This window comes from Daphnia carinata, chromosome 3 (genome assembly GCF_022539665.2).
Source record: "Daphnia carinata strain CSIRO-1 chromosome 3, CSIRO_AGI_Dcar_HiC_V3, whole genome shotgun sequence".
NCBI lineage: Eukaryota > Metazoa > Arthropoda > Branchiopoda > Diplostraca > Daphniidae > Daphnia > Daphnia carinata.
In genome coordinates, this window is record NC_081333.1 from 6,823,196 (window position 1) to 6,849,870 (window position 26,675).

Genomic DNA, 26,675 nt, shown 5'->3' on the forward strand with positions numbered 1-26,675 from the left:
GCTTAAAAAAAAAAAAAGAAACAAGTGCTTTACGAGTTGCCGTCAGTGTTGTTGATTGACAAAAGCCCACGGCAGAAGAGAGGCACGCAGAGAAAAATAAAGGAACAAAAATAAAAAAAAGATTCGTCTTCCCTGTTTTTATTTGATAATTTCCACGAACACTTGGCAATATAATGGCGTCGCCGTTTGATGGTGAGAATATAACCAATCCGACAACAACAAAAATAAAAATCGTTTTTTTAAATTGAAAAACGACGCAAACCATGCGGAATTGAATAAGGCGTTGACTATTTGATAGTACCAGACAACAATGGAGCTTGCAAAATGAAAGAGCTGCCAAAACGATAACACAATAAACACTTATAAGGTAAAATATTGTTACCAGTATGATTTATACGAACGTGCAAAAAAAAAAAAAAAAAAAGGGACCGTAATAGAGTTTTATGGTGCAGTGACGCGGTTATTTGTCAACAATAACAAAAAATAAAAAAGAGACGAGAAACACAGGAAATGACGGAAAGTCGTCCAGTTGAACTTCCGGCTTATAATGGCTAGAGGAGAAAAAAAAAAGAATCGATTTACATTCTGTGTGATCAAGTTATTTTGGTATATAGAGTAAAAGCCATAAAGGATAATTCCATTTGTGCCATTGATAGGCCGTGCTGCCCTGACCGATATAACCTCCGAGACCCACTGAAGCTTGAACTGATTTCAATTTATCCGCTTACCTAGATAACACAAAAGGCATTTAACCCTTCCTTCCGCCTTCAACCAAAGTGGATGTAAAGTAGCATACACACAAGCATACAGGCAATGAGAGAAATGCGACTACCGTTCAGCAATTTTCGGTTAAAACACCAATTTGGACGTGGAACGTTCGTCTGATGGACGGATAAGCGAGTTCGAAGTTGTAACAATGGGAGGCGACGATAACGTGAACTGTAGAACTGATATGATTAAATCGATTGTGTCTTTTGTTTGAACAAGATGATCGAAACAATGTCTGTACATCCAACGTACAACCCGCCACCAGCTGATGAATAGATTCTCTTTGAGACTGAACAGTTTATCCATTTTTACGCTGCTGTAGAGAAATAGTGTGACGATGGGTTGAAGTGGCTTTCGTATCCTTTCTTAGTTCACGTGCTACACGCTAATCGACTAATGATGATTCGACCACAAAATCTCCGTACTGGGGCCTTCCATTTCAACGTCTGGCCTCTTTTTTGAGACCAACAGTTGTCGTTAAAATCCAATTGTTTATTGCGAAAATGAGATTCACTCGGTCGACACTTGCATCTATTTACTAATGAGTGCTCCTTCTTTTTTTGTTGTCTAGAATTGACGCGTAATTACAGTACAGTTGAACACTTGAACACGTCATCCAAAACAGACAGAATGGCGTTTAATGAATCCATAATGTGATGGTAATCAACGCATCGTTTGATAGAAGAAATCAAATGAAATTTCTATATTTCGTTTTTTCCCCCAATATATGCGAGTGATTGCTTTAGCCGCCTCGAAAGACTTCTTTGACAGCAATGAAAAACGACCGTGAGTGAAAGCCATGGAAAAGTGATATGCGGCCGTCATTCAAAAGAGACTTCAGTTTTTATTGTTTGCTTTCTTATTGTGTGTGTGGTTTCAATCAACGAGTTCGTGAGAACTGTGCGCCGGCTCAACAAGAACCGCTGCAAGGTTGACGAACAGATATCTCTGGTTTCCTTTGGTAGTGATTAAGAGACTGTTTGCATTCTATATACGATTTAATTTGTTGTTATTCGTGCGTTATTGAAGAATATCTCACATAGCATCCACACGTTTTCGGGTACCTGGAAGGCCGTACAGGAGCAAGTGGAATGTACACGAGATTGCACGATGAATTCGATTGAAAATAAGCCCACGTACGTGCATTACTAGTTTAAAAAAACGATTTCTGAAAATGGGGCCTCAGTATTCCCACGAATTATATTTTTAGCGTTTTTTATTGATTGATCAGACAGTATATGGGCTGCACTCGTTTGTTAGTTACTGCTTTGCTTGTCTTGCCTTTATGTTCTGCAAACCAGTAAAAAAAAAAAAAAAATGAAACATTTCGTCTCCACAGCGAATGGAAGTCGAATCTCTGTGTGATTCGACAACAGAAAAAGTAATGCCTACTTTTAAGAACTGACAAACAAAAACGAAAAAAAAGTGGTTATACTGTATTGACGAAGAGCTTTTCTGTAACAAGTTGCACATCAACTAAGTATAAAAGATTCCAACGATGTCGAACAAAAGACAAAAAAAAGCGAATAAACACAACAAGTAAACAATACGTAGAGACGTTATATATGCTGGAACTTTTTGTGTATGAAATGCAAGAACGTATACCATAAATAGGTAAATCGGCTCAAGGTAGTAGAGATATGTGGAAATATTTATCGTTTTCGCGCCTGCGTTCTGCGGTGGCGTCACACGTTGATGCGGTTCTGCCCGGGACGAAGAAACTCGACAGTACGCACTTCCTTCTCGGTTCTCACACAGCATTGCTCCTCTTCCTTCGACTCTATTTTTTGTGTTTTTCTTCCTCATTCTCTCGGTGCGCGGAACTCTTTTGCTTTTGCCTCTTGTTCCCACATCGGCCACACTAGAGAAAAGTCTGATTCGGACGGCCGATGGCACGTAGTAGGCATCCAGCAGCAGCTCGGACGTGCGCTACTGTATGTCTCTTTTCTTTCGTCGATGTGCTAGAAGACTAAATTCAGTACAGGATTCATCAGTTTCTTCCATTATTTTACTGTCCATTCTCTTTTTTCTCTGCCAGCTTCCAGCAGTGATCGGGGATTTTCGATGCTTCCGTTTGGAGACGAATAGGAAGGCAGAAAGAAATTGACATCATAAACGAATGTTGCTTAGAATTCCCTCGTGCTAATCTTGCAACTGTTTCTTCGAACCGAGTTTTTTTGTTCCAAGATTGCATTGTTTGCAAAGGGATTGCAATCATCGTTTTTACTTTCTTTGGTATTCTTGGCCCGAAATTGCGAGTGTTCGACTTGACATCCAGGATTTTGTGCTAGGCAATCGACGTCGTCATTGACCTGTTGTATGTCTGCGTAACTTTCAGCGTCCCATTTTTGAGTGATCCTTCTAAACCGTCACGTAGTCCAACGACTGTTGCACAAGCTTCCGCTGTTGTATAGAAAAGTGCCACAAGGAAAAGGAACCGAGTGTCAGGAATAATGGCAACGTTGATCACAGATCACGATCCTGTCCGTAACTTAACCGATCAGCTGTCATCAACCAAGACACAGGTAAATTCACCTTCAAGATCTCTTTCGATTTTTCCTGCGCTTGATCCTTACTAGCATTGTAAATTATGAAATGCTTTAGTGCTTTGGCAAGTCGATTTCCAACGTAGATAACAAAGAATTTTGGTGATTGCGAATGCGAAAAACAAGGTTTTCATTATGTATTTTTTTATATACAAGAAAAACAATTTGGGGGCTAAACGCACCGCTGAAGCTATTCACAATAGAAGAGTTTCGCATTCAACGCTACCGAAATTCGTGAAAAATAGTTTTGCTGCATTGCGATTTGCTGCAAAGAAACTCAAGGGTACGAGATACAATCATGCTGTTTGAACCGTGAAACCCTTTACATCCATGTTTGCACCATTAGAGCCACAAGAGTGTGTCGCTTAATTTGCATATGCAGTACTCCGTTAGCACCTTCGTCTACGTAATTATCAATAAGAGCTCGAAACTCCAACGTGCATGCCCAGGTGAATTAGGCAATGCGTCTAGCGAAATTCAAATACCTAACCCAGAAATCGATCGTCCCGTTATGATTTTTCGATTTTCGCAAGTGCCCTTTTCCATTACACCCACTCCGTTTTGACCTTTGCAACATACATTTTACCCTTTCGTACAATGACATATGCCATAAAAGGTCGGGGTAGGCGACTAGTTGCCTGAAAGGAGCGCTGGTAACTAACGGGAAGGTGCGAAAAATTCCCCAAATTCCTGCAACAGAGGGGACCGCTTTTTTTTTAATCATAACATTTTATAATCGAACGCTGTTGGCACGGTGCTCAACCAAGGCGCAGACACACAAAAGGGCGACATTCAACGCAGTCGGTAGCCAATACATGAGCAATACAAAAGGTAAAAGCTAATGGCTGATGCTAGGGGGCAACTATTATGTAAGGGCCGGTAACTTTCGCTGATGACTCAATAAATTGATTTTTCGTGTTGTCATGGTGCGATACTGTCGCATCACGAACGGCCAGAAATGCCAAACCTTTCCTCTGGATATGTTCGCGAATAATTGTTTTCAACGCCTGGCATTTTTTTTCCATTTCAGGGATGACTTCCAGTTGGCGTCTGGTCGGTTCGTGTTTCTCTAGCATGAACAGCGTTCCATCTTCCATCATCAGCGTTGTCGTTGTCTGCATTTTGAAAAGGCCAGCCAATGAACCCACTGCTACCGTTGCTGCTGGAACATCAGCTGATACGATTGACACCCTTGCCGATGATGACTGATGTTGGCGATCGAGGCACCAAGATGACGTCACCAGCGGCGATAGCCATGATGATGGTGATGATGGCGTTCCTGGTGCTGGACGTAGTTGGTGCCCAGACGATGACGGACACGTCCAAGAGTGAAGCGCTGTGGAGCTGGTCGACGGACGGTGATGAATTATCTGACTCACTTGAATCTCCGTCTTCCGAGAACGAGTTCTTGCTCCAATTGAGTTCTGACACTAATTGGACATCGTTTTTGAACGGCAGCAATGACGATGCCAATAACGACCCCAACTGGTGGAGAAGTCCCGTTTATCCGAGCGGTTACACACCCCTCGGGCTCGTGATCGCTTCCATTTTTGTGACCATCATCATGATCGTCATCGTCGGCGGCAACATTTTGGTGATCATCGCCATCGCGACGGAACGGTCCCTCAAAGGAATCCAGAACTGGTTCATCGGCTCGCTGGCCGTGGCCGACTGCCTCCTCGGTCTCATCATCATGCCCTTCTCCTTGGCTAACGAGATGATGGGCTACTGGGTCTTTGGCCAGTGGTGGTGCGACGTCCATTCCGCCGTCGACGTCCTCCTCTGCACGTCCAGCATCATGAACCTTTGCCTCATCTCCTTGGATCGCTACTGGTCCATCACGCACGCCATCGAGTATTTGCGCAAGAGGACGCCAGAACGGGTCGTCATCATGATCGCCACCGTCTGGATCCTCAGCGGTCTCGTCTCCATCCCGCCGCTCCTCGGATGGAAAAAGGAGACGCCTCAGGGAGAATTCCCCAAATGCGAGGTAGTTTTTATTTTTAGTTTACCAGAAATTCAATTTACATATTTAAGCGACAAGATAACAGACAAACACGAACGTTTATCAACAAACATGAAACGCAAAAGCCAAGACTTCGTAAAGCCCCGTGTGGGTCATCCTCTTTTTTTTCCATAAACGTATTCAAGTCCGCAGTACCGCTGCTGTGTTAAGCTACGTGATTTAGCTATTCAATCGAATTTGCCCGAACCCTCGCTACAGAACGGCTACGTAATTATCCTTTTTCCTTGTATTGGTAATGAAACATCACGCCGCTATTTCAGTTGTTCCTTAGTCAGGATGCAAATAATTTAAAAGGCAAATTGTTCTCGAAGTATTCGTATAATTTTGAAATTCTCATGCTTCGTAATATTTTTAGATTACGGTAGCAAAGATATTCGTAATTTTGTTCTTGCTGCTCTCATTACGAGACAATCTCCTTCCCCTTCAGTTTATCTGTGGAATTCTTTTTGGCGGTGGCAGTTGAACGTGAAATTGGAAGAACAAAGAGCCGACAGCATTTCTTACTCAAATAAAACCATGGAAACAAAAAACCAAATTCGACGTGTTGAATCTTGTCCTTTGTTCCACTGCGCTCATTGCTGCGCACCGACTGATTAAATATGCAAACGGAGAAACAAAAGGCGACAAGTAGAAAATAAAAAAATCTCTAAACATCGACTGCCAGTTTACCGAGGAGCACCGCAATTTATTTTTACCATCACATAAGTTCACAATAAAAAGGAAACCAATAGGAAAAGTCCATGCCCAAGAAGCGCGCGAACTTAAAAAAATAAATAAATAAATAAGAACCGTGTAAAAATCGAAATGGACAACGGTGAAGACTGAGTTCGTAAAATATTTTAGACGTGGCCAGCAGCATATATAGCCTATATAGAGAAAGGAAAAGTTTTTGAAATTCCATCTAATCCCTGGCACGGTATTATATACTGCTGATGCTGCAATGCGCGTCTTCGTGCCCGAGCATGCAGGCGCTGCCGCCATGACGATTGCGAGCTGTTTTCCCATCATTTCTTTATATCGTGGCCGGGATACAACTCTTGGTCTTTCATAGTCCGTACGGTAGGCCAAGTTAAAATTCTTCTTTTTCATTCCCCTCTCTCTCTCTCTCTCTTTCTTTTTTCTCCATTCTTATTCACTTTGACGTCCGTCTTTTCTCGGGCGTGTTTCCGTCTCAGCAAACGGCTCTTGCCTCAGAATGTCGAATCGACTTCAACACATTCAATCGATAGAGAGAGGGAAAGACGGTGCAAGCCTTCACTCGATGTGTACACCATCAAGCATTCTCTTGATGCTCGTAGTTGGCAAAAGGTTTTTGGATTGTTGCGGCAAAAAAGACGAACACCCCGAGCTCATCGAGTGTATACTTGTCGCTGCTGTGCCCCATTACGATCGTTCACGTTGCTCTAAATTGTATTTATAAATGACGTCTAGCAAGTGACGTTTCGAAACTTCCCTTAAATTGAAATAGATTTTCACAAAGGAATAGAAGCACTGTAGTTTAATACGGATGCCTTGAATGGGGCTCCCGAACGATTGCCGTCCGACCACTTTGAATAGTGAATTGGCAGCTTGTTTTTTCAACATCTTTCGTACGTCGTAAACCTCTGGTGCTGAATACCAAAACCTTTGTCTGCACGCCTCATTTTGTGGTTGACTTGATGCATGCGGCTCTTTTGTTTTTACGTCAAACCAATTGCCTTCATTCTCATTAAAAAGTCGTGGGGGCGTCAAGTCTATACAATCGGAAAATTGAAACCGTAACTTTCGTTGCATGTTGCGTATCCAATAGAGTCGGCTGTAGGAAGTTGGCTCGTTTCAAAGTATACATCTAACATAAAATAACGCGAAAAAAAATAAGATCACCTCCTAAAAACAAAACACAACAAATAGAAATGAAAAAAGGGGACTGAAGGCTAGATGAGAAAGTATTGTGACTCACGAAAGAGATAAAGGCGGAGCTCACCGAAAATCCCGATTGAAATTTTGCCATTATGGATGTCACCATCAATAAAGTGAGTGTCGGCGTTGCTGGGCGAGAGGGTGTTTTCGCATGAGCTTCGCAATCTTTGGCTCGCATGCTTTGCTGACATCTCCAGCACGGAACGTGTTTTCGCCCCAATCGATCTATACATGGACCCAGCGCATTGGCTGTTGTGTCAGAGAACGTTTCCTGCTGGAGCGCAATCTCATCCTTCTCTATCGCACAGTTTTTCTGTTGTCTTTCTTTTGTTTCGGTCGCCCTCTGCCTCGTCGTCTTTTGATTAGCTTTGGGTGTGCCCTCAACAATTAAAGCAAATCACCGAGCGCAATAGCACCGAATAGGATATATCTCCGCTAGCGTGTCCCATCCATATGGATGTGTTGGTTGGAAATGGCACACTAGAAGTCGCCGAAATGCGTCTCAATCCGCTTTCAGCGAACCCTCGCCTTAAGGTTTTTCTTGCCTGCCCCGTTATAAGGCTATCCACTGTAGTGAAGCCCACAGATATGAGCTTCGTTCTCTTTTTCACCGTCGTCCATATTAGCTGTTGGTCCAACTGTGCTCTTCTACTTGAAGTTTATATCTTCACAATCGACCATAGTGTAAGGACCAATACATAAGCTGTGCTGAACATCTCTGAGTGTAACGATCTCCAAGTAGACGATGCACAGATGGTCGTTTCTTTTCAATACTTTTTCTAAGGGAAAAAAAATACCTTTGGACCGGGGTGGGAACACCATAGAAACCCCCCAGTGTACCATTCTTCGTTTTCTGAAATCACGTAGTTGCGTTGATGTGATCAGGAAACATACACACAAACCATCAGTATAAAATGTATTTAAAGCTCGTGGTTGTTACGCAACGACGGTTCAGAATGTGTGATTAGTTTTCGCCTTGATCATGTAGATGTTTCAAGAAAATGGAATCGAATTGGTTTTGGTTGAAACAACTTTCAATGCGGAAAATTCCCAATTTACAAATCTCACGTGAAAACGAAATAGATTTGCATGAGCCTCGCTGTATTTAGCCTTTAGCAAAATAAAAAACCGAAATAAGCTCAAATTTAACCCTGACGTTCAATAGCATTCTCGGAACTCCGTAGATTAATGGTGTTGTATTGAAATCTAACATGTAAATCTTTAGAACGTAGTCATACGTTTATTTTATGTTATTATACCCGAGTGTATACACAAGCAAAATAAAAAATGTAGAAAAGGGCAGAGAAGAATTTTAAAGAATTTTCTTTGTTACGTCTTGTTGGAGCAGATCCATATCTATTTGTCTTTACACGCATCCATCAATTGCCCTTTTTCCTTTGAAATTGCCTGAAGGTAAAAACACCACATTTTTTATTATTGCTGCATAGCGTTGGTAGTGTTTCGTATCGCTTGCAAAGGAACGACTTTAAGCAACACAACCCAACTAATTTGTTCTTCTTCACTCACACAATTTGCCTATATCATATGTTTGTTTGTGCAATACTTATCTGAATTCAACCTTTGCTTCCCCATGTCCCGTAACTCTGTTAAACCATTTTCCGAACGGCCCCTCAACGCGGAAGGCTTGACGTGTACGCAAAGCAGGCATTAACATACAGTTGGTGCGACGGGAGACACAAACGAGTTTAGGTTTCAGGCCGTCCATCCATCTTATCTTAGATATCGCAGAACTATAGTCGTTATCAAGTGCTAAAGTTCCCGCCGAGCGTACCGCAATACACAAAGTTTTAGCCATGTGTGTGTGCAACGTCTGTTGGTCTAACTAATAGTAGACCAGTCACTATCCGTACTCTTCCGTCTACGGTCTGTATTCTCTTGATGTTGTTATTGCTCCCAACTAGCCAATTAAAGCGGGCGTTGATAGGGAACGAGACAACTGGGCAAAACTTGCAGTGCCCATCGTGGACCATAAGCAACCAGAGAAAACCCTCATGTGTAGTTACGTCCGCATTTGGACACAGGCTGAAAAGAACCCGATGAACTACTGGTCAGCTTGTATTGCTTTATCTCCTTATAAAATGGGCATTTCACTGTCATTATATGTTGTGAATCCTTTCATATGCTGTGGCTTAATTTCTAAATTAAACCTGAATTAACATCAGTCTGCCAACCGCATCGAGCATCTTCGTTCGTGCAAACCATCCGTATTCCGCGGTTTTGCACGAAAAAAGAACAGTTCCCGTGATTATTCACCATTTGCATTGAATATCATTCGTAGCGTGACTATAAATACTTGGAAAGAGCATAAAGAGAAAGAGAATAAATCAGACAGAGAGACCGCATATACAAAAAGGGAATGCGTGCGTGGAATGTGTGCGTGAATTAGAGATAGCGATCGTGTATTTTGACATATACAGTAGCATTACAGCCGGGAGTAGCTGAAACATGGGCGCTTCTTGTCTTACAAGACGTCGTGAGTGCAATTAACTTCATATAATTGGGGCTTATTAATGGCAATAAATATAGATTACGTCATCGCGTGGGGTCACTCATATACCTACAGGAATTCTCTCATATTTCTCCAAGGACTGCCACTCGATTTGAGTGTTCTGACACGGAAGCCGTTAAATAGGTCACGCCACATTTACGGCGTATCCGGTATCCAAGTTGGTACGGCAACTTGGTTCTGCTTGGGTACTCCCTAAACGAGTCACATCTTTGGATTTAGGGAAACCTTCAAGTCAGATATAAGAAGATAGAGGAATAATTTACATGTCCACAGAGAATCTAAACGTTGATTAAAAATAACCAGAATTAGAGCCGTCATGACCGTCATGGTAATTTTTGACGTTCAACTGACAGACATTTGGTCTGTAAAAGTTGAATTGGGATACGGCGCTGAATAATGGAACATTTCAATTACGTCACGTACATAACCTTTAAAACTAGTTTTCATTGTATCACGTTTTCGAGACATTTAAATGTAAAAAAAAGGTGAAAATGGTGAATGAAAAGGTGGCTAGAAAGAACAAAGAAAAAGTCAGAAAGTCGTTGCAGGCAGGGAATAATGATGATGGAACGTGACAAGAGTAGCACCCTAAGAAAACATGATGGCCCAAGTGTCAGACAATTCCTTATGTGTTTTACCACCTGATTATCTTTCTCAGGACTTTTTAAAGAGCTATAGAAGTACATACGCACCAGAGTTTGTATGCATACCCAGAAAAAAAATTACATTAAAAAAAAAAAGACATTGAAATATCTAGCCATATAGCGTATGCACACATAATAGATATTAAATCATTGCCAACCTCCAGCCAGAAGAAAAAATCCATCCCCTAAACGTCAGAGCCTTTAAATTGATGGATCGCAAATAAATCATGAAGGTCGTTCTCATGTAGCTTTCTACCTTTTATCTTTTGCTCAACTATCTTGGGCCAAATAAACAAAGTCGGGAAGCAAAACTGTTTAAAATGTTACCTCACATGGCTCGGCACTTTATCATCCATTATTTTGCGTTTTATTTATTTATTACTTCGTTATTCAATCTCTCTCTTCCTAAAAACAAGGACATCGTTGTGTTTCCTATAGAACATATGGCTCACACGTAAAGGCAGTATTCGAGCATAGTAAAATTTAAAAAAAAATGAATGTCACGAGTGGCAGAATTAGGGGCTTATTGAACGAAACGAGAAAAACTGGAAGCGTCCTTTGGCGATTAGCAAGATATGAGATGATCACGCAGGATCCAATGCATCTACGGAGCATTCAGTACATCAACCACTCTCTACTTGGAAAACATCAATTGATTAGCTTTCCATTACGTAGAAGAATATTCCAGTTCACTGGGTAGAATTGGAACGAGCGAAAAGGGGAGAAAGGAACTTTGAAAATGTGTTCGTACCGTATAACAACAGTCGAAACCAATCAACTATAGAGAATCATTGTGTGCGCAATGAAGGGTTAGACTACAGGTCGCTTATTTCTTGCCCAAAATCACATCAACATTTGACAGGGCGGAATAGTTTGCGTTTCAATTTGGACATTATAACAGAATATAGAAAAGTTTTCGGGGAGCACTCAAGAGCTTACGAATCTTATACATCTGCTGTATAATCTAGCCTATCTGTTAGGCTGCAGGCTAGATACATTCGGTCTTAATCCGTAAGACTTTCGATTTCTTTTTTTTCTTTATTCTTCTTTTATTCGGACACGCATGATACCCTTTGAATTAAACATGGAAGGCGTAGAGGCGAATAGCGGGAAAGAAACCGACATTCAAAGAAGGGAATAAAGAGCTATAAGCGGAAGAATTACTTCTGCTGCGGGCAGATCCGGATTTTTCAAACGAGTGACGATAAACGCTTTACCCCCACGCACTTCATCCTCCCCCTTTTTAGTTTCTTGTTCACTCTCCTTTTTCAATGTAATGGTCGTCAATGCAACGTCACCGGGACCAATCGAATCGATCTTTCACGTTTTTTTCTGAAAGCGCGGAGCAAAATGAGGATTTTTCTTTTATCTAAAGAACGATTTAAAGGCTCTTGGATTCATACAGGTTATTCTTCATCTTTTAGGTTCCATATTTTGTTTCATAACACAAAAAAAACTTATTTTATTAAAACTTATTTTTTTTTTAAACGTTTTATGGAATACGCACAAGCTATGGTGTCCGTAGCTGCCGAAAAAGCTTAAGAATAAGATTTCTTAAAATTCAGTTTGTTTTGTAAATTGATTATTGACCGGCCAGCCTAGTAAACAGTTTTTGTTCCCATTTCCATTTCAACGAAGTTTTGAATTTAACATTTTTCGTTTCAAGCTCTTCATCTTTTTGCTATGTTTTGGTTGATGCGCACAGTGAGCCTGGACATGTCGTACCCCAAAATTCTGCCGGAAGATGCTTGCCGAAAGACTGGCGGTGCAGCAATAAAGCGCATTGCATAGCTACAGGCTAGAATTGTGTAACCTACACAGAGCAGTGTCTTTAACGAAAGATCAAGGGTCGTAAAAAATCGTATTTTCATACCAACCCCCCGCTGATTGAGTCAAGATTTTTGTTTGTCCGAGAACGATCAACGAATAAATGATACATTAGGAAATATTTTTATGAATAAATGTATCAGCCAGAAGGAACGTTCAATAAAGGTTTCTACAGACACAAAAATGCGATAAGGGAACACGTAAGCAAGTATTTTGGAAAAACTCTTTTTTGTCCGTTTACGTAACGTGGTGTTCTGCATTTGTCTTCATTGACACTTTTCCCCAGCACACCAGTTAGATAACTTTTCCTGTTCTAACTCGTCTGTTTTCTTCGTTTCTTAGTGAGCTTCTCGTCCGTTAGACTTAGTGTGTATCTCCCCGTCCGCCTTCGTAAGGACGTTTCGGTGTACATGCATAGCTTTTACAGTGCGCAGATTAATTAGAGAATGAAGAAAAAGAAAAAGGCTATGAAATTGTGTCCTGGGTTATCTTAGATTATCTATAGATGCGATCAGGTCCGTCAGTGAACGGCGGTATTATAGGAGGGGGATTGCCACGCCCCTTCAAAGGACGCTATGGTCGAAAGGTAACTTCGTGAAAAAAACCATTAAAATGCAGACTTATGTCTCTTTAATCACAAATACCATGAAACGTAAATTAAAACGTCATACGATATAAACTAGCAGGAAGGAGTAGACGTACAAGAGTCAATAAATTAAGGAAAAGAAAACGGAATAAAATACCGGAGATTAAGTTAAAGTTCTTTGGTGACTCTCACCAGAGACCTAGGAACGTTTCTCATTCTGATTTCTGAACAAGAAATGCAAAGGTTTTATTCCAATGATAATTAGCTCCGTTATCGTCAACCAGCCAGTCACCACTGCTAGCATATTCATCCTTATTTTCTATATTGCTATGTAGATCCTATCTGAAATGTGAGGCTGTGTTGTTGATACCACAATTCTTTTCTTCCATGACAGTTACGACTCCAACTTTCAAAGGGAAGACGATCGACAGCTAAGAGTGTCTCTTCAAAATTCTACATTCAACACCCAAACTGAGAATGAAACATTTAAAAAAAGACGAGGGAACATCCCATAGAATAAACGTCGATAGCATTTGCTGCATCGCGTCAAAGTTAGGTAGCCATAAACAAGGAGATTACGGAATGCGTGATTGACGGCGAGGCTTTGTATTCATCAGACATTCAACTATTCCTATGTGCAGGGCCTCCGGATCCTAAATCATGCGTCTGCCAAGAGCTATCATTCATTGATAATTCAGCGCAAGAGTATGATGGAATTTCTCCGTTTCCCCATATTTCGTAGTGGCATAACATCGTAGACGAGCATAATGCAAAAGTATATGGGGCAACTGGCTGCTGCAGTTCCCCATGTTCTCTCAGCGAAATGAGAATTGCGTCTGCTGTTGAAACCCTCTTTTTTTTCTTATTTATTTGATTTTTTTTCTTTTTCTTGGAGGATGATTTGCTCCAGAAGGGCGTGCTGGGAGTGACGGTGTGCTTCATTATCCCGTTGGACCCTACCAGCTGTTGAATAAATTAATAAATGCCCCTCAAGCCTCCAACTGCATCTCTCAGGTTTCTGTTCACATTCAGCTGGTCCTCCTTGGACGAACGAGTAACATCGAACTCAATGTAGGATGCCGCCTCTATACAGATAATTTTATCATTTTAGATGATGTAATTATCAGCATCAACAAGGACGAATTTTCTTTACTTACTCATTAGGCAATAAAGTGGGGGGTTGCAGCCCAACAGTTGGACTAGGGCGTTCGTTACATAATTTGTACAGCCTCATTCAGAAAGAAAAAACATTGAAACAAAAATCAGCCGTCGCCATGCATAAATTACGCCATGGATGATAATGGATTCCGGAATGCGTGGCGTGAATCCTTAACAACATAACGTACACACATACGTATACACAAGGGCAATCTTCGTGATACAGTGATTGCCTTTCCTTATAGATATTCTCAGCAACAACCACCAGTGTGCTGGAGAGCAGTAGCCCAATATTTTCTTAATTTGACGTCGAAAAGAAACAAGAGGCGGTCCATCCTCCTACACAGTGTCCAGCAAGGAATAGGAAAGACCGAATCGTAACAAATATATACAGAAGAGATTGGCAACCTAATATAGCAACTGCTGCGGGAGTGTACTTTCGTAGCCACGAAAAAAAAGGATAGCTATTCATTACTGACGTCCATTTTCGATTATCAGAACACATTTTGTTACCAAAACCAATAACTTGGGAAGAAGCTAAACTTTTGGCAAAGTCGCTCATAAGCATTGCAATTGAGAACTAAACACAATATCCATGTAGGCTAACTTAACTTTAATTATTATAAAATGGCTATTTGGTTTAGCCCACATATAATTACGACATGACAACATTTTGAGTAAGGCCTCGGCACATCTCAATTTCATTCTTGTTAAAAGTTTCTTTCTTATTTTTGAACAGAAAAAAAAACAAAAAATAAGTACAACAACTTAGTATAGTTTACTATGCATGAAAAAGCGATATACAGCTCATATAGATGTTTTGCGATGTACAAAAAGGGCCCTGATTACTGCGCCTGGATAAAGCACGAACATCATCGCTTCTGCCTTTTAGTCGAGATTAGGACAGGCGTGCATAAACACAACTAACTAAATAGACAAACAGGCTATAAAATAATAGACGCTGTGCTGTTGATGGCAGAATCATCACCCTCCCTTTCTTTTGCAGGGGACGGCTGTGATATTGACGCTATACGAAATGACTGCGCGGTATAAGGTTCTGTGCCAGGGCGTCGCACGCATCGCTTCTCGTTGCGGTTGTTAAAATAATTTATCGCTTCCATTATACTTGGAGCCTGGCTATATAACACGATAACAATAGAAGGAACAAAACAGAAGAAAAAGCGAAAAATATGTGTCACTATTACGTGAGACTTTTAGTTGCTATTAGCAGTGATGTATTTAATAGAGTCGTGCGTCATCATATTGTCAAGTTTAGAGAATGAACTGTAACTACAGCGCTGCCTCAACTTTGGATTCAGTTGAAGAAAAGAAAATAAGGAAACTAAATTACTAAGAAAAGAAAAAAGGTTGTGCTCCACATTGTACGTGATGTGTTTGTAGCATCCAAAGGTTGTATACGATAGTGACATTTTTAGTTTGCTACCGCGTTATCGACATTGCGTAAAACCCTATTGGGCAGGAAAATGATGGCAAAATGGCAAGAATCAGAAGTGATTGAAAGAAAATCACGTCTTGTTATTAGCTTCAACATATATCCCGATTGAACGGATAAAGAAACTATACAACAACAGTCGTTCGATGCAACTGTAACATTTGGCTTTTTTCATTTTTAATTCCCGCGTTTACGACACAACGCGTATAAGACTCATTTTTTATATTTGGCAATTATTGAGGTAATATTCAGGTATACAGTGGTGTTTGATCCTTTTTATCCATTAGCCGTGAACTTATTTTAATGACGGAGTTTCATCGCGCCGTTTCGAAAGGTTAACAGCTGGCACCCAAATCCAAACAATTCTGCGCAGCACATCAACGATCTCATTACATCCATACGAGAGAACCTCTGCATGTATTATCGTGAGTCTATAGAGTATTCTGTGCCACTTCATGAGCCATAACTTTCGGCCATATGCCTGAAAAATCCAACACAAAAATCGCTATTATTTTTCTTTGTTTTTTTTTTTTTCATTTTATTGAAAGTGCTCGCACATGCACAATCGTAGAATATTCTAAAATGGCCGTTGCTTTTCGCCTAATCATAAAACTTTTGGCGGAATCGTTTGCAATGATGGACCAGATAGCCTACTCCATTATATAGACCACACCAACTTTATGTTTCCACGTATACGTTATTTAACAATTTGCAATTCCGCACGCTCTCCAAGAGCCTAAGGATGTTGTGTCTGCATCAGAGCTTTAACGACTGCCATAAAATTGTTTTTTTTTCTTATTTTCCTTTTTTTTAAGACTTATAAAAGGATACGAACGTCAGAAAAATATATTGGGCTAAAAGGTAAAATAGATTGGCAGGCAGTACATAAACTGATGATGAAGCTTTCCAATTGGCAAGCAACAGCAAATGCCTTGGCATTGAGGCACGTCATCCACGTCTGAGACCTTCAAGACTTGACGCTCCCACATGTATACGGTCGAAGACGCTCCTTTTTTTGCGTAGTAGTGTAGTAGTAGTGTACACTGGGCAAGCATTTCTATTGTTCGTGCATTCTGTCGGTGGTAGAAAGAAATAAAGTAAGAGCTGTCAGTAAATAATCTGTTTAGATGTGGCACGTATCGTCAGTTGTTGCCCGTTGGTTGTCGGCTTGGCAGAGAACGCGCTGGTGGCACGAGCAACTAGTTCGATTGCTAGAAACTTTTGATGTTTCTTTGCCGGGGAATAGCGCTCCTCGGTTCCAGTTCGTCTGTCATAGACTCGTTGACCCAGCCTTTTCCCTCATTAAGGAATTCTTCGTTTTCTTTTTTTCTCTTTTCCCTTCATGTCAGCAGACAAAACCTAATAAGAGATGAGAACCATTTTAGACGTGCGGCCTACAATTTGACGATACCAGGCAACCAGCCAGTAATATCAAAGACTTTCACGGTACATATTAGAACAACTACGCTGGAATAAAATGTTCTATATTACCCAAACATCAAAAGCGTCCAAGCTGGAAATTAAAAGATCACTCAAGGGATATTGGGTCTTTACACTCTTTACATGACCCTTTAATTTCATTTGTTATTTGCGTGTTTTTTTTTTCATCAGAACAAAATTGGCCACATCTCGTTGATTGAGTGAATTGTGCGAGAAAAAAAAATCGATAAGGCGGCAAGCCTCGCCAGCTTGCTTATTATTTTTTTGCCGCTAAATAGCAGCACGGATTTCCAATCGAAATTTCAGGAACGTACCAATGTCATTTATTGTTTCTCGCCGCGTGAATCTGTAACAGGGTGGAGAAGCTGCCACATGGCAATATGTTAACCACAAAAAAAAGGCAGAGAGACCTTTCCATATTTCATTGCACAAGTTCTTACTGGGCTTGTTGGTTCGAAATTGAAAACAAGTTGAATGGAGACAAAGTCACCGCATAAGGCGAGATTGGTTAAATATGAAGGCGGAAACGTGACACTGTGGGGGAAATGTCAAATCAACATATTTAAAGTATACCGCAGGCTTGAAACAACAAAGTGCAATCCTACATCATTGGTCCACTGGGCGAATATAAGCCCGGTAGGAAAGGGAGAAATAAGCAATGGGATTCGTGAGATCTAACAAGTACTAGTCTTCACATAAAGCTAAAGAGAAAGGAATGAAACACAATAAAGTCAGCTTTTTTCTCCTTTCTCCCTCTTGTGAATAACGGGTCTAAAAAATATTTATCAAGGAGTCAACACGCCTAGTGTTCAACCAACGCCAGAACGACCCAATGCGATCAAGTCAATTCAAATAGACCGCGCAGCAGAACGGAAATCGAATTTATGTCTGCACACCAGCAGCGAGTGGTGGTTTGCTGCGCCACTCGCTTCACTGCCTGATATTCAACCGGGATTTCCTTCTTCTTTCCTTTTTGCTTTCTCTTCAATGCCCCAAATATCGTCACAAACAAAAAGTAAGAAACAGTGGAAACACACAGCGTAACGGGAAAAGTGGCCCACAGTCCCATGCCCACCAGCTGTAAATAAATAAGCATTACACTAGGGCATAGACGAACCAAGCTGAAGAGCAACTACGTAAAGAACAAAAAAAAAGATGAGGCTGACCACAGCGATATTTGCTGCAGGTCTTTCTCCACATGTACGTCTCCACATCACATGCATTTCTCCACATGTACGTCTCAGCTGAGGAGCTTTAAAAAACTATTTGTTAAAGGACGACAGAAATCAAAAGAGCCAGCGGTGAAGTGTATTAAACAAATAGATGAATAAATCCTAGCGTATAAGAGAGACGAGAGTTGAAAGGCTCTTGAAAGAGTTGTAGGGGCATCACTCACGCGTGTGTGTGGCTACGTCGGCAAGTGCAATTGATGGGAAAAGGTCTCCGCCATGACTATGTAAATACAACAGCTCCCACGCATAAGACAGGGCGAACTGTTCGCAGTGCCATTTGGGGCGTTCCCTTTGACCTCAGTAAACTGCCAGTTGAATATCGTGACGAATACATGATATGCCAAGATCAACTCGGAAGCCCTTTTTCTTTACACAGTACATCGCACTTTATTCTGAAGCGAATTTGATAATTGCGAGTTGGATAACGAAGGCCTGCATTGTAATACGGCAGTGTAGATACCCTTTGACATTCTCGTTAAAACAAACCTCGAAAGAAGAAAAGAAATTGAAAGATGGGTGCACAAATGAAAAGAGAAAACGAGTCATATGAGATGTAAATGGTAATTGCTCTGTATGACATGCAGGCCGGCAAAGATAAAACATGGGCACTAGAAATACCCTTTTATCCTTTGTAATCAAACAAGAAAGATAACGAACAAAAGAAACAATGCGCAAACGGCTAGAGTAAAATAATTTTTTTTTTTAGAAAATATAAGGGAAAGGCGAAATGAATCATTTTAAGGTATCTCTTTCAATTCTCTATAACAGTAAAATACTACGGGGAATTCAGCGCAAACTTCTACGGGATCCGTTTGCAATTTCCCATCAAAGCTAGCCCGTATCAAACAGCGGCAGCCAAGCTTCATCCTACGATATGCGTATATAAAACTAACTCGCTCTGACATGTCTATGTGCGCCAAACTTTTATTTTACTATTACCCCGCTTCCCATCGTTTTCGTGCAAACAGGATGTACATAAATGTCTCATGTCTTACAGATGCAATTTTCCTATCTGTGCCTCTAGAGCAAAGTTTCCCTAATCAAAGTGCTAATGTAAACAAATGTAGTGCCGTAACTTGGAGGGGAAGGTAACAAGCAACTTACGGGATAATCAGCGTCAATAGTTAATGTCAATTAGATACAACTTCTAGTGTAAGACGTTCTACTTCCTGTCCTTGAAGCCGTTGCTAGCATAAAACAATTAGTTGACAAGAACAACGAAGGCTAGGACTGATTGCATTAAAATTGAGAATATTTCTAACGGCTGTAAAGATTGGCTCCGTGGCTTTTCCCCTTCATTCAGCATTATCGATCGCGTCTGTTGGTTGGCGTATGCCGGAAGAAATCGCATTAATTAGTAATTGCAATGAATCTTTAAAAGGCTCTGCGCTTCATTATGTTCTTGTCGTGACGATGAATTTTTTATACGCCCACACTATGCAATGAAATGATGATGAAATCAATAATTCCGAACGTAAACACCAGCGTCAGAATTTACGTGCACCACATTAGCTTAGACAGGTTGCGTTCTTGACCTCGTATTCCGCTAAAACCTATCCCATTGATTTATATTTTAAAGTGAAAAGCGCGACAGCTTCGCTCAAAGATGATTGCAAACCACTTAAGAAATAAGATGATTCATACACTCTATATCGTCTATTGGCAGCAGCTGAGTTTACTGTATGCCTCCGTGGTCGTTATTCTTCGCTCGACAGTCCTTTTTTTCAGATGTACAAGAGGCACGTTATCACAGTAAATTACGCCATTTACACACGCAACAATCAACAACACAAACTGCGGATACTGTCTCTTCCCCCCCCCCTCCCCTTTAGCTCCACGGTATTTAAGTATTGCTCACAGTGTTTCAAGTTAACTTTTCTTAATAACATCACTGTTCATTACTACGTAACAGTCTGGTGGATATAATGACATCAATAGCCGTATCGTATAGACTCGTTGTATATGAACATATCAACTATAAGCTAAAGAGCCGTTCGCCTATACAGCAGCTGGTAAACACAGAAGGAAATCCTTCGTTCCCCTCGGAACCATAGTGGCTCGATCGATAAAATACCCATTGGTTGTGCTTGGCGCAGTATGAGCTATAGGACAATCGGCGATAGACTTATGACCCAAGAAGCGAAACTCGCAAGCGTTTCTGCATAAGCCATGACGGCATACACGCATCAGACTAGAGGAGTAACCCGATCATGATCAGCACTTATCATCCTGCTTCTGTATAAAGCAATCCCAATCAAGAGAGAATTTATAGGCAGATGCAAATGAGCTTCAAGGGTACCTCAACATCGCATCTGTTATCCCTTGTATATTAAAAAAAAGGTGTGTATTTTTTTTTCTTCGAAGCTTGCGACGTGCAAGGAGATCAAAAAAGAGCAAACGCTCTCAGCCTTGTATCCTGACACACAAGAAAGACGTACTCGACAATGTAATATCAGATGACAGCACAGTTCAAGTTTGCTTTCCGCATAGCGAGTAATTGATTCCGACACCATAACTCTCAACCTAAGCTATACAGGAAAACAAAATCTGATTGTTATAACAAAATATGCTACTTAAATCGCAGGTCAAATGTTGTCACCTGTTCATGTATCCATCTAAGCTCTTATTGAATAAATCTTATGCCTCTTTTTTTTAACTGCCTTAGTTGCATCACATTGATTCCTAATCAAAACTCATTTGTTGTTTGTTTATTTCGCCCTGCAGCTCAGCGAAGACATTGGCTACGTCTTGTACTCAGCCCTTGGTTCGTTCTACATCCCAAGTTGCATCATGGTCTTTGTGTACATCCGGATTTACTACGCGGCCAGGGCCAGAGCTCGCCGTTCCCAAGAGAACAAGATAAAGCGGAAACTGTCGCAAACCAAAGAGCAACAACTCGAACAACAACAGAACCACAGACGTGTTAGCAAGCAACAAAAGGGAACTCAACAGCAAGAGGAATTGGAAATGAAGCCAATTAAAGTGACCGTTACGGACGGCAAACATCCGCACGTGCAGCAGCAGTCCATCATTGCCAACAATGGCAATGCCGTCTCTCACGGTGACAGTGATAGACCACACCTTCCCACCGTGACGGATTGTTACTCGCGCGGATCCCTCACCAACATCAAGACGTTCGTCTTGAACAATCGCAACGCGATCGACACTCGAAGGCACAGCTTATCCACAGGAGGCGCCGATCTGAGAGTTATGACAACGAATTGGGGACCTTCGCTCTCGGTGGACCGACTTAGCGTCGTGGACGGACGAGCTAACAAGAGAAACGTCAAGGAAGGCTTTTCGTCTCCTAGCAACAGGCACGTGGAGAAGACTCTTCACTCAACGGCACCTAGTAGTTTGACGGCCATCAACGAATCCACGTCCACGACGGTTGACGATAGTCAGAAGGCAGGTCATATTGCGACGAGGGGGGACACCGCCTCACCGTCAGCTCATCAACCGGTAGCTCAACGTCCATCTTCTTTGAAAAACGGCGGCGATCGGACCTCGTTGACAACCAGACATTGCGTTACATTCGAATGTGTGCCAGCCGATAACAGCGTCTCTTACTCAACAGTCCGCTGTTCCGTGTCCAATGGTGATCAGCACAACGAACGTCTTGTGCATGAGAAAACAGTGGACGTTGAAGCGGAATCGACTACGGCAACTGAGTTGACACCTCCAGCAGTCAATCGGAGAACGCCATTGCTCTGTCCGAAATCGAGAAGCAAATTCGAGAAATTAGCCAGGCGGATATTGGCGTCCGGAATGACGGAAGGAGGAAGGATAACGAACACTGATGCAACGATAGAAAATAAGCGGATGAACACGTCGGCAACGTACGAATGGTCGTCAGCTACCAACGAAGACGACCATCATCTTGAATCTCCTTCTCCCATTACCGCGTCGGATGTTCCAATGCCTCTGCCGCAGGCTCTAACTCCTTGTGACACTGGAATTACTGTCAGAGACACCAACAATCACAAGAATTTGCGATCCAGCAGCAGCCTCCAGCAGGATAACGAACACGATATGGCCAGTGATGGCGGATTGGATCCTTCGTCATCCGATTCCGGCACTTTGGCCCGTTGCACAGTCGTGCGCCCTCTGAAAATCCGCTTTTGTCGTCCGAATTCCGGCAGTGTTCACAAAAAGTCTTCCAAAGCTAAGCGACAGGTACGTTACCTTTTCGTTTAAGCCATACGAAAAGAAAATGTGTAATATTATTTCGAGAGAGAAAGAAAGAATGATGACAACACTTGAATGTTGATTTAAATAAATGTGTCACGTTCCATGGTGCAACAACGAAGACCGCCCGTTGCTTATATATTGATCGGCTGAGCCAGCAAAAAAGACTCTTTAATAAATTAAAGAAAAAAAAAACAGGAGCTTATACCGAACAGCTACGCAAGACCGAGATGTCTATGGAGAGGCCCATAAAGAAAAAGGGTGCCTGTACGTAGAGCTTATTAGCATATTCACGCTGCGTGCGACACAGTTTCTTGAGGTGAAATAATTTTTTTTTTAGCCCCATTGGGGTTTCAAACTCATCTGATTGATGTAGGAGGAGAAAAAAAAAAGTTTTCCCATTTCGCCTTATTGGATTTTAATCGATCACGGGTAATAGAAGCGTTAAGGTTGAGTATCATTTCGCTAGAGGTTTACCTTTATGTGGATGAGAAAAGAAATCGTTCGTATTTATTTTCGAATGAACATAAGGAAAATCGTATCGACGCGTACATGGCGTCGCTGCTGAACATTGGCGTTCTAATGAGAACGAATAACAATAAAAGGCCACATAACGCTATTTTCAGATTCTTTTGGAATAAACTATGTATTAACAGCTTATTTGCTGAAAAACGAATGTCCCATAAGTCCGCACCAAATGCCGTTCTTTAGAGATGCAGATAGGTATGAGTTCACCTCAGAGATGTATGCGTATTAGGCTAATGATGTGCACACGTTGCTTCATGGCGCGCTTCGTTTCTTACCCGCTCAACGGAACGGGCCAAATCGATTTGACATTCACGATTTTTTGCTAGGGTAGGACGTTTTGTTTAAACGCTTTTTTTCTTGCCATAGTACAGTAGCCCGAATGAAAACGACAAAATACGATGACAACCAAAAGGCAAACAAAAGCACACCCTTCATTCTCTCCAAATTGAAAAATAAAAAAAACTTTTTTTTTTTACAACTCAATCAACTTGGTGTAAATAACCTAAGAAAATGTACAAAGAAAATAGCAATAGCAACTTTTTTAATAACTATTGTGTCCAGAAAATAACAGACACTTACGTTCAAAAACTGGAAGTCAATCCCTTATACCCGTTGATTAAAATGTGTAAATAGCACTTATGTCAAACCTTTTACTTCGTTGTTTTTGTTTATTTTAGAAAAACAAACAACTAAAAACATTTTCAACTAAAAAGATTGAATTTTTTGTCTGAGAGCACCGTTTTATTTTGTGAGCAAACGTATTTTGTTGAAAAACACAGACCAATTTCGCAAACAAAATTCTAAACCAGAAAATTGTTTCCCTGAATCTTTTTGCATAACTCTGACGTACTGCATCTCTGATTCCCCAAAGAGTCCTTTGCAAAAAAAAATTCTGTATTCTGTAAAAGTTATCTATTTCTTTAAGCGGAGAAATATCGCCGTAATGCAAGTTCGTGGAAAGACTTTGCTGCGATTGTCTGCGTTTTGCAAAGCTGCCAATTATTTAGCTGCGAGCCTGCAAGCTTACTTTCTATGTCTCTCTTGATCATTGGGCAATTATAACAGGGCATCTTCTCTGTTGAGTAAAAATCCCAGCTTTATTGCCAGACTGAGCGCGATGACGTACCTAATGCTTTCTGTTTTTCGCGTGCGGGTGTATTAACCCGCAGTAATAGGACCCCGAGTAACGCAATAACATGTCAACGAACAGACTATATAAAGGAAGAAAAGAAAAATGAGCTGAAAAACTATTTACTCGTGTGTCCTGTCTTTTTATCGGAACATCTAGGGCAGGCCAATCGAGCACTAGCGTTGCTTAGTGTGTGCAGTTTACATCGGTCGATCATAAACGACTGGATACGTTCATTAAACGGCCTGGGATTTGTTTCAGGGCTTCGCCCAAGAGTCACAGGCTTGACAGGAGATGGCTAATCGACGATGAAGATCTTACCTGTTCATTACTGCAGAAAGTGGAAGTAATTAACCGCGTAGATGGCACGAGATTGATTTGAAGGCTGCACATAGCTCCCTTTTTCATTCCTGACATTTATATCTCGCTAAGACGGACTTATTTACGATTTGAAGCAGAAAACAGAAGGCGTCTATTCTACGTTTTCCCAGAGACTACAATTCGCTTAATAATTTTCCGCTGTCTGTTATCGCATTGCGTATTTCTTGTTGTAATTTATTAGTACCATGTAAAGAAGAAACCATGAGCTTCTACATGCGATAATATTTATAGGCATCTTCCGATTCTCCATGCACCAATGAAAAGAAATACAATCATGTAATCCTTCTCTAGCCTTTAGAGCAATGGAAACACGACGTCGGAGAACATTTTCACAGTACGTGTACTACTATTGCGTTCTCTGTTACGTTTTTTCTCACGTAGTAATAAACCCCGTCATGTACGACGGTACGTTTCCACATAAGAAACCCCCCGATGTTGGGGTAAAAAATATAAGCCTAACAAGAAACAAGAGACACTGAACGAGGTCGCGATTGTGTCACACGAAAATCGTTTATTCATTGGAGATCTTTCGTAACGAAACAAAATTGCTTTATTGTACGTAAATATTTAACGGGTTGTATTTGATTACACAGTTCCTCTTGCCAAACTTGAAGGTTGGTATACGATGCTGGTGTTGGAGAGCTTAAGCCCAACAGCGTTCTCGTCCTTCGCGTTTGGTCGTTTGTAATAATTTTTTGTTGTTCTCGTTCTCTGGGCAGCACAGATGTAAAAAAAAAGACATTGTAACTCACGTTTACGTATGTGTGTGTCTATGTTTATGTGCAGAATCCTCGGGTTTTTATCGAGGGAAAAGATCAATATCGAACGATTCGGCAGCACATCCAAAAGATGAAAAACTCGGAATAGAAGAAAAAGGAAGAAGGCCTGCACACAACTTAGAAAGCAAGAAAAAAATTGCGTCGCTTAGAATATTTCGATGGTTTTCCTCATTTTTTTAAATTTTTTGCTGTTTTCATTTTCTTTTTTTTTCTTTTATAAATAAAAAAAATTATTAATTCTATAGCAACAGAGCTGCCTCGGATACCGAAATGTGCGGAAAAAAGTTTATTGAAATTCCTCCATTTATATTCATTGAAGTAATAAATTCGTAAAAGATTTCTGTACGAGTACGTGTGGGAAAAATCATGAAATCAATCGTATAATTTACATCACAACCAAGTGATTACTTGAACCTAAGGCCATATTGGTTCGAATGTGAGTTAAAAAGAACATCCAACAGTAACCTTTCCGCCCGGTATCGCAAACGCCCTTTAAGATTTATTGCACGGAATAATGGTAAAAAAAAAAATAAATATAAAAATCGGAAAAATAGGAAAGCAACTTTTTTGATGGACGACTGTTCAAACAAAGAACTTTTCGATTTCCGTGAAAAGTTTGCAACCTACTACCAGGTTATTGCAGAAATACCTGCGGAAAAAGTTATATGTGCATCATGAATAGCGCTGCGTTATGTCTCAAACATTCATTCAGCATTTAAACAATTTTACGCACCTTTGCTATTTCTATTAACATTATTAATTTTCTTTTCTTCTCATTTTTTTTTATTGCATAAAACGACGCTGACAGGTGATCGACACCGGTCGAGTGGTGGTGCGAGAGAAAGATCCGGCCCGCGAACGGAGGAGGATCAGTCGGCAGCGAGAGAAAAGGGCCACGTTGATCCTGGGACTGATTATGGGCGCCTTCATCGCCTGTTGGCTCCCCTTCTTCTTCCTCTACTTGCTGGCTCCAGTCTGTCCGTCGTGCAACATTCAGCCGTGGGGATTCGCCTTCGCTTTTTGGCTCGGCTACATCAACTCGGCCCTCAATCCAGTAAGCCATTCAAGATGAAATAAGGATGGGAAAACCTTGTCTGATCTCTGGAAGTAAATCGATAAGAAAAGAGGCAAAATGAAAATATATCCTCAAATCATTGCCTGCGAAAATAGTCGTGAATTTAACCTTATGACGTTGTATTGATCGGCCAAATGCTTGATTTTCTTTTCTTTCTTTTTCCCCGACCAATTGCAGGTCATTTATACCATTTTCAACAAAGACTTCCGACGAGCATTTCGTCGAATACTCTTTCGCTGCACCATCGCTCCCTACTAAATTTGTGCGTTAACTGTACGGCGCTTACGTTCCCGTAGGAGAAAGAGTGAAAAACGACAACAATCGGCAAGATGATTGGAGTTCAGAATTTTTGGAATAAAGATGGTATCATCTTCTAACGATTTTCTATTGTATCCATTTTTTCGTTGATTTTTTTTTTGTTACAAAGCCGGTAACCGAATTTTTAAAAACCCGCACAAAAAGTATATATTGTATAAATTACGTCAT

General features: G+C 41.0%; 1 protein-coding gene across 1 annotated transcript; it reads left to right on the forward strand.

The window, feature by feature from the left end:
- Positions 1–2,601: 2,601 nt before the first annotated feature.
- Positions 2,602–26,635, forward strand: LOC130685324 (alpha-2B adrenergic receptor-like). The gene is made up of 5 exons (XM_057508613.2): positions 2,602–3,293; positions 4,345–5,304; positions 20,834–22,285; positions 25,923–26,168; positions 26,367–26,635. The coding sequence occupies exons 2-5, from the start codon at positions 4,453–4,455 to the stop codon at positions 26,445–26,447; spliced, it is 2,631 nt and encodes an 876-aa protein (XP_057364596.1). The 5' UTR covers positions 2,602–3,293; positions 4,345–4,452; the 3' UTR covers positions 26,448–26,635.
- The last annotated feature ends 40 nt before the right edge of the window (positions 26,636–26,675 follow it).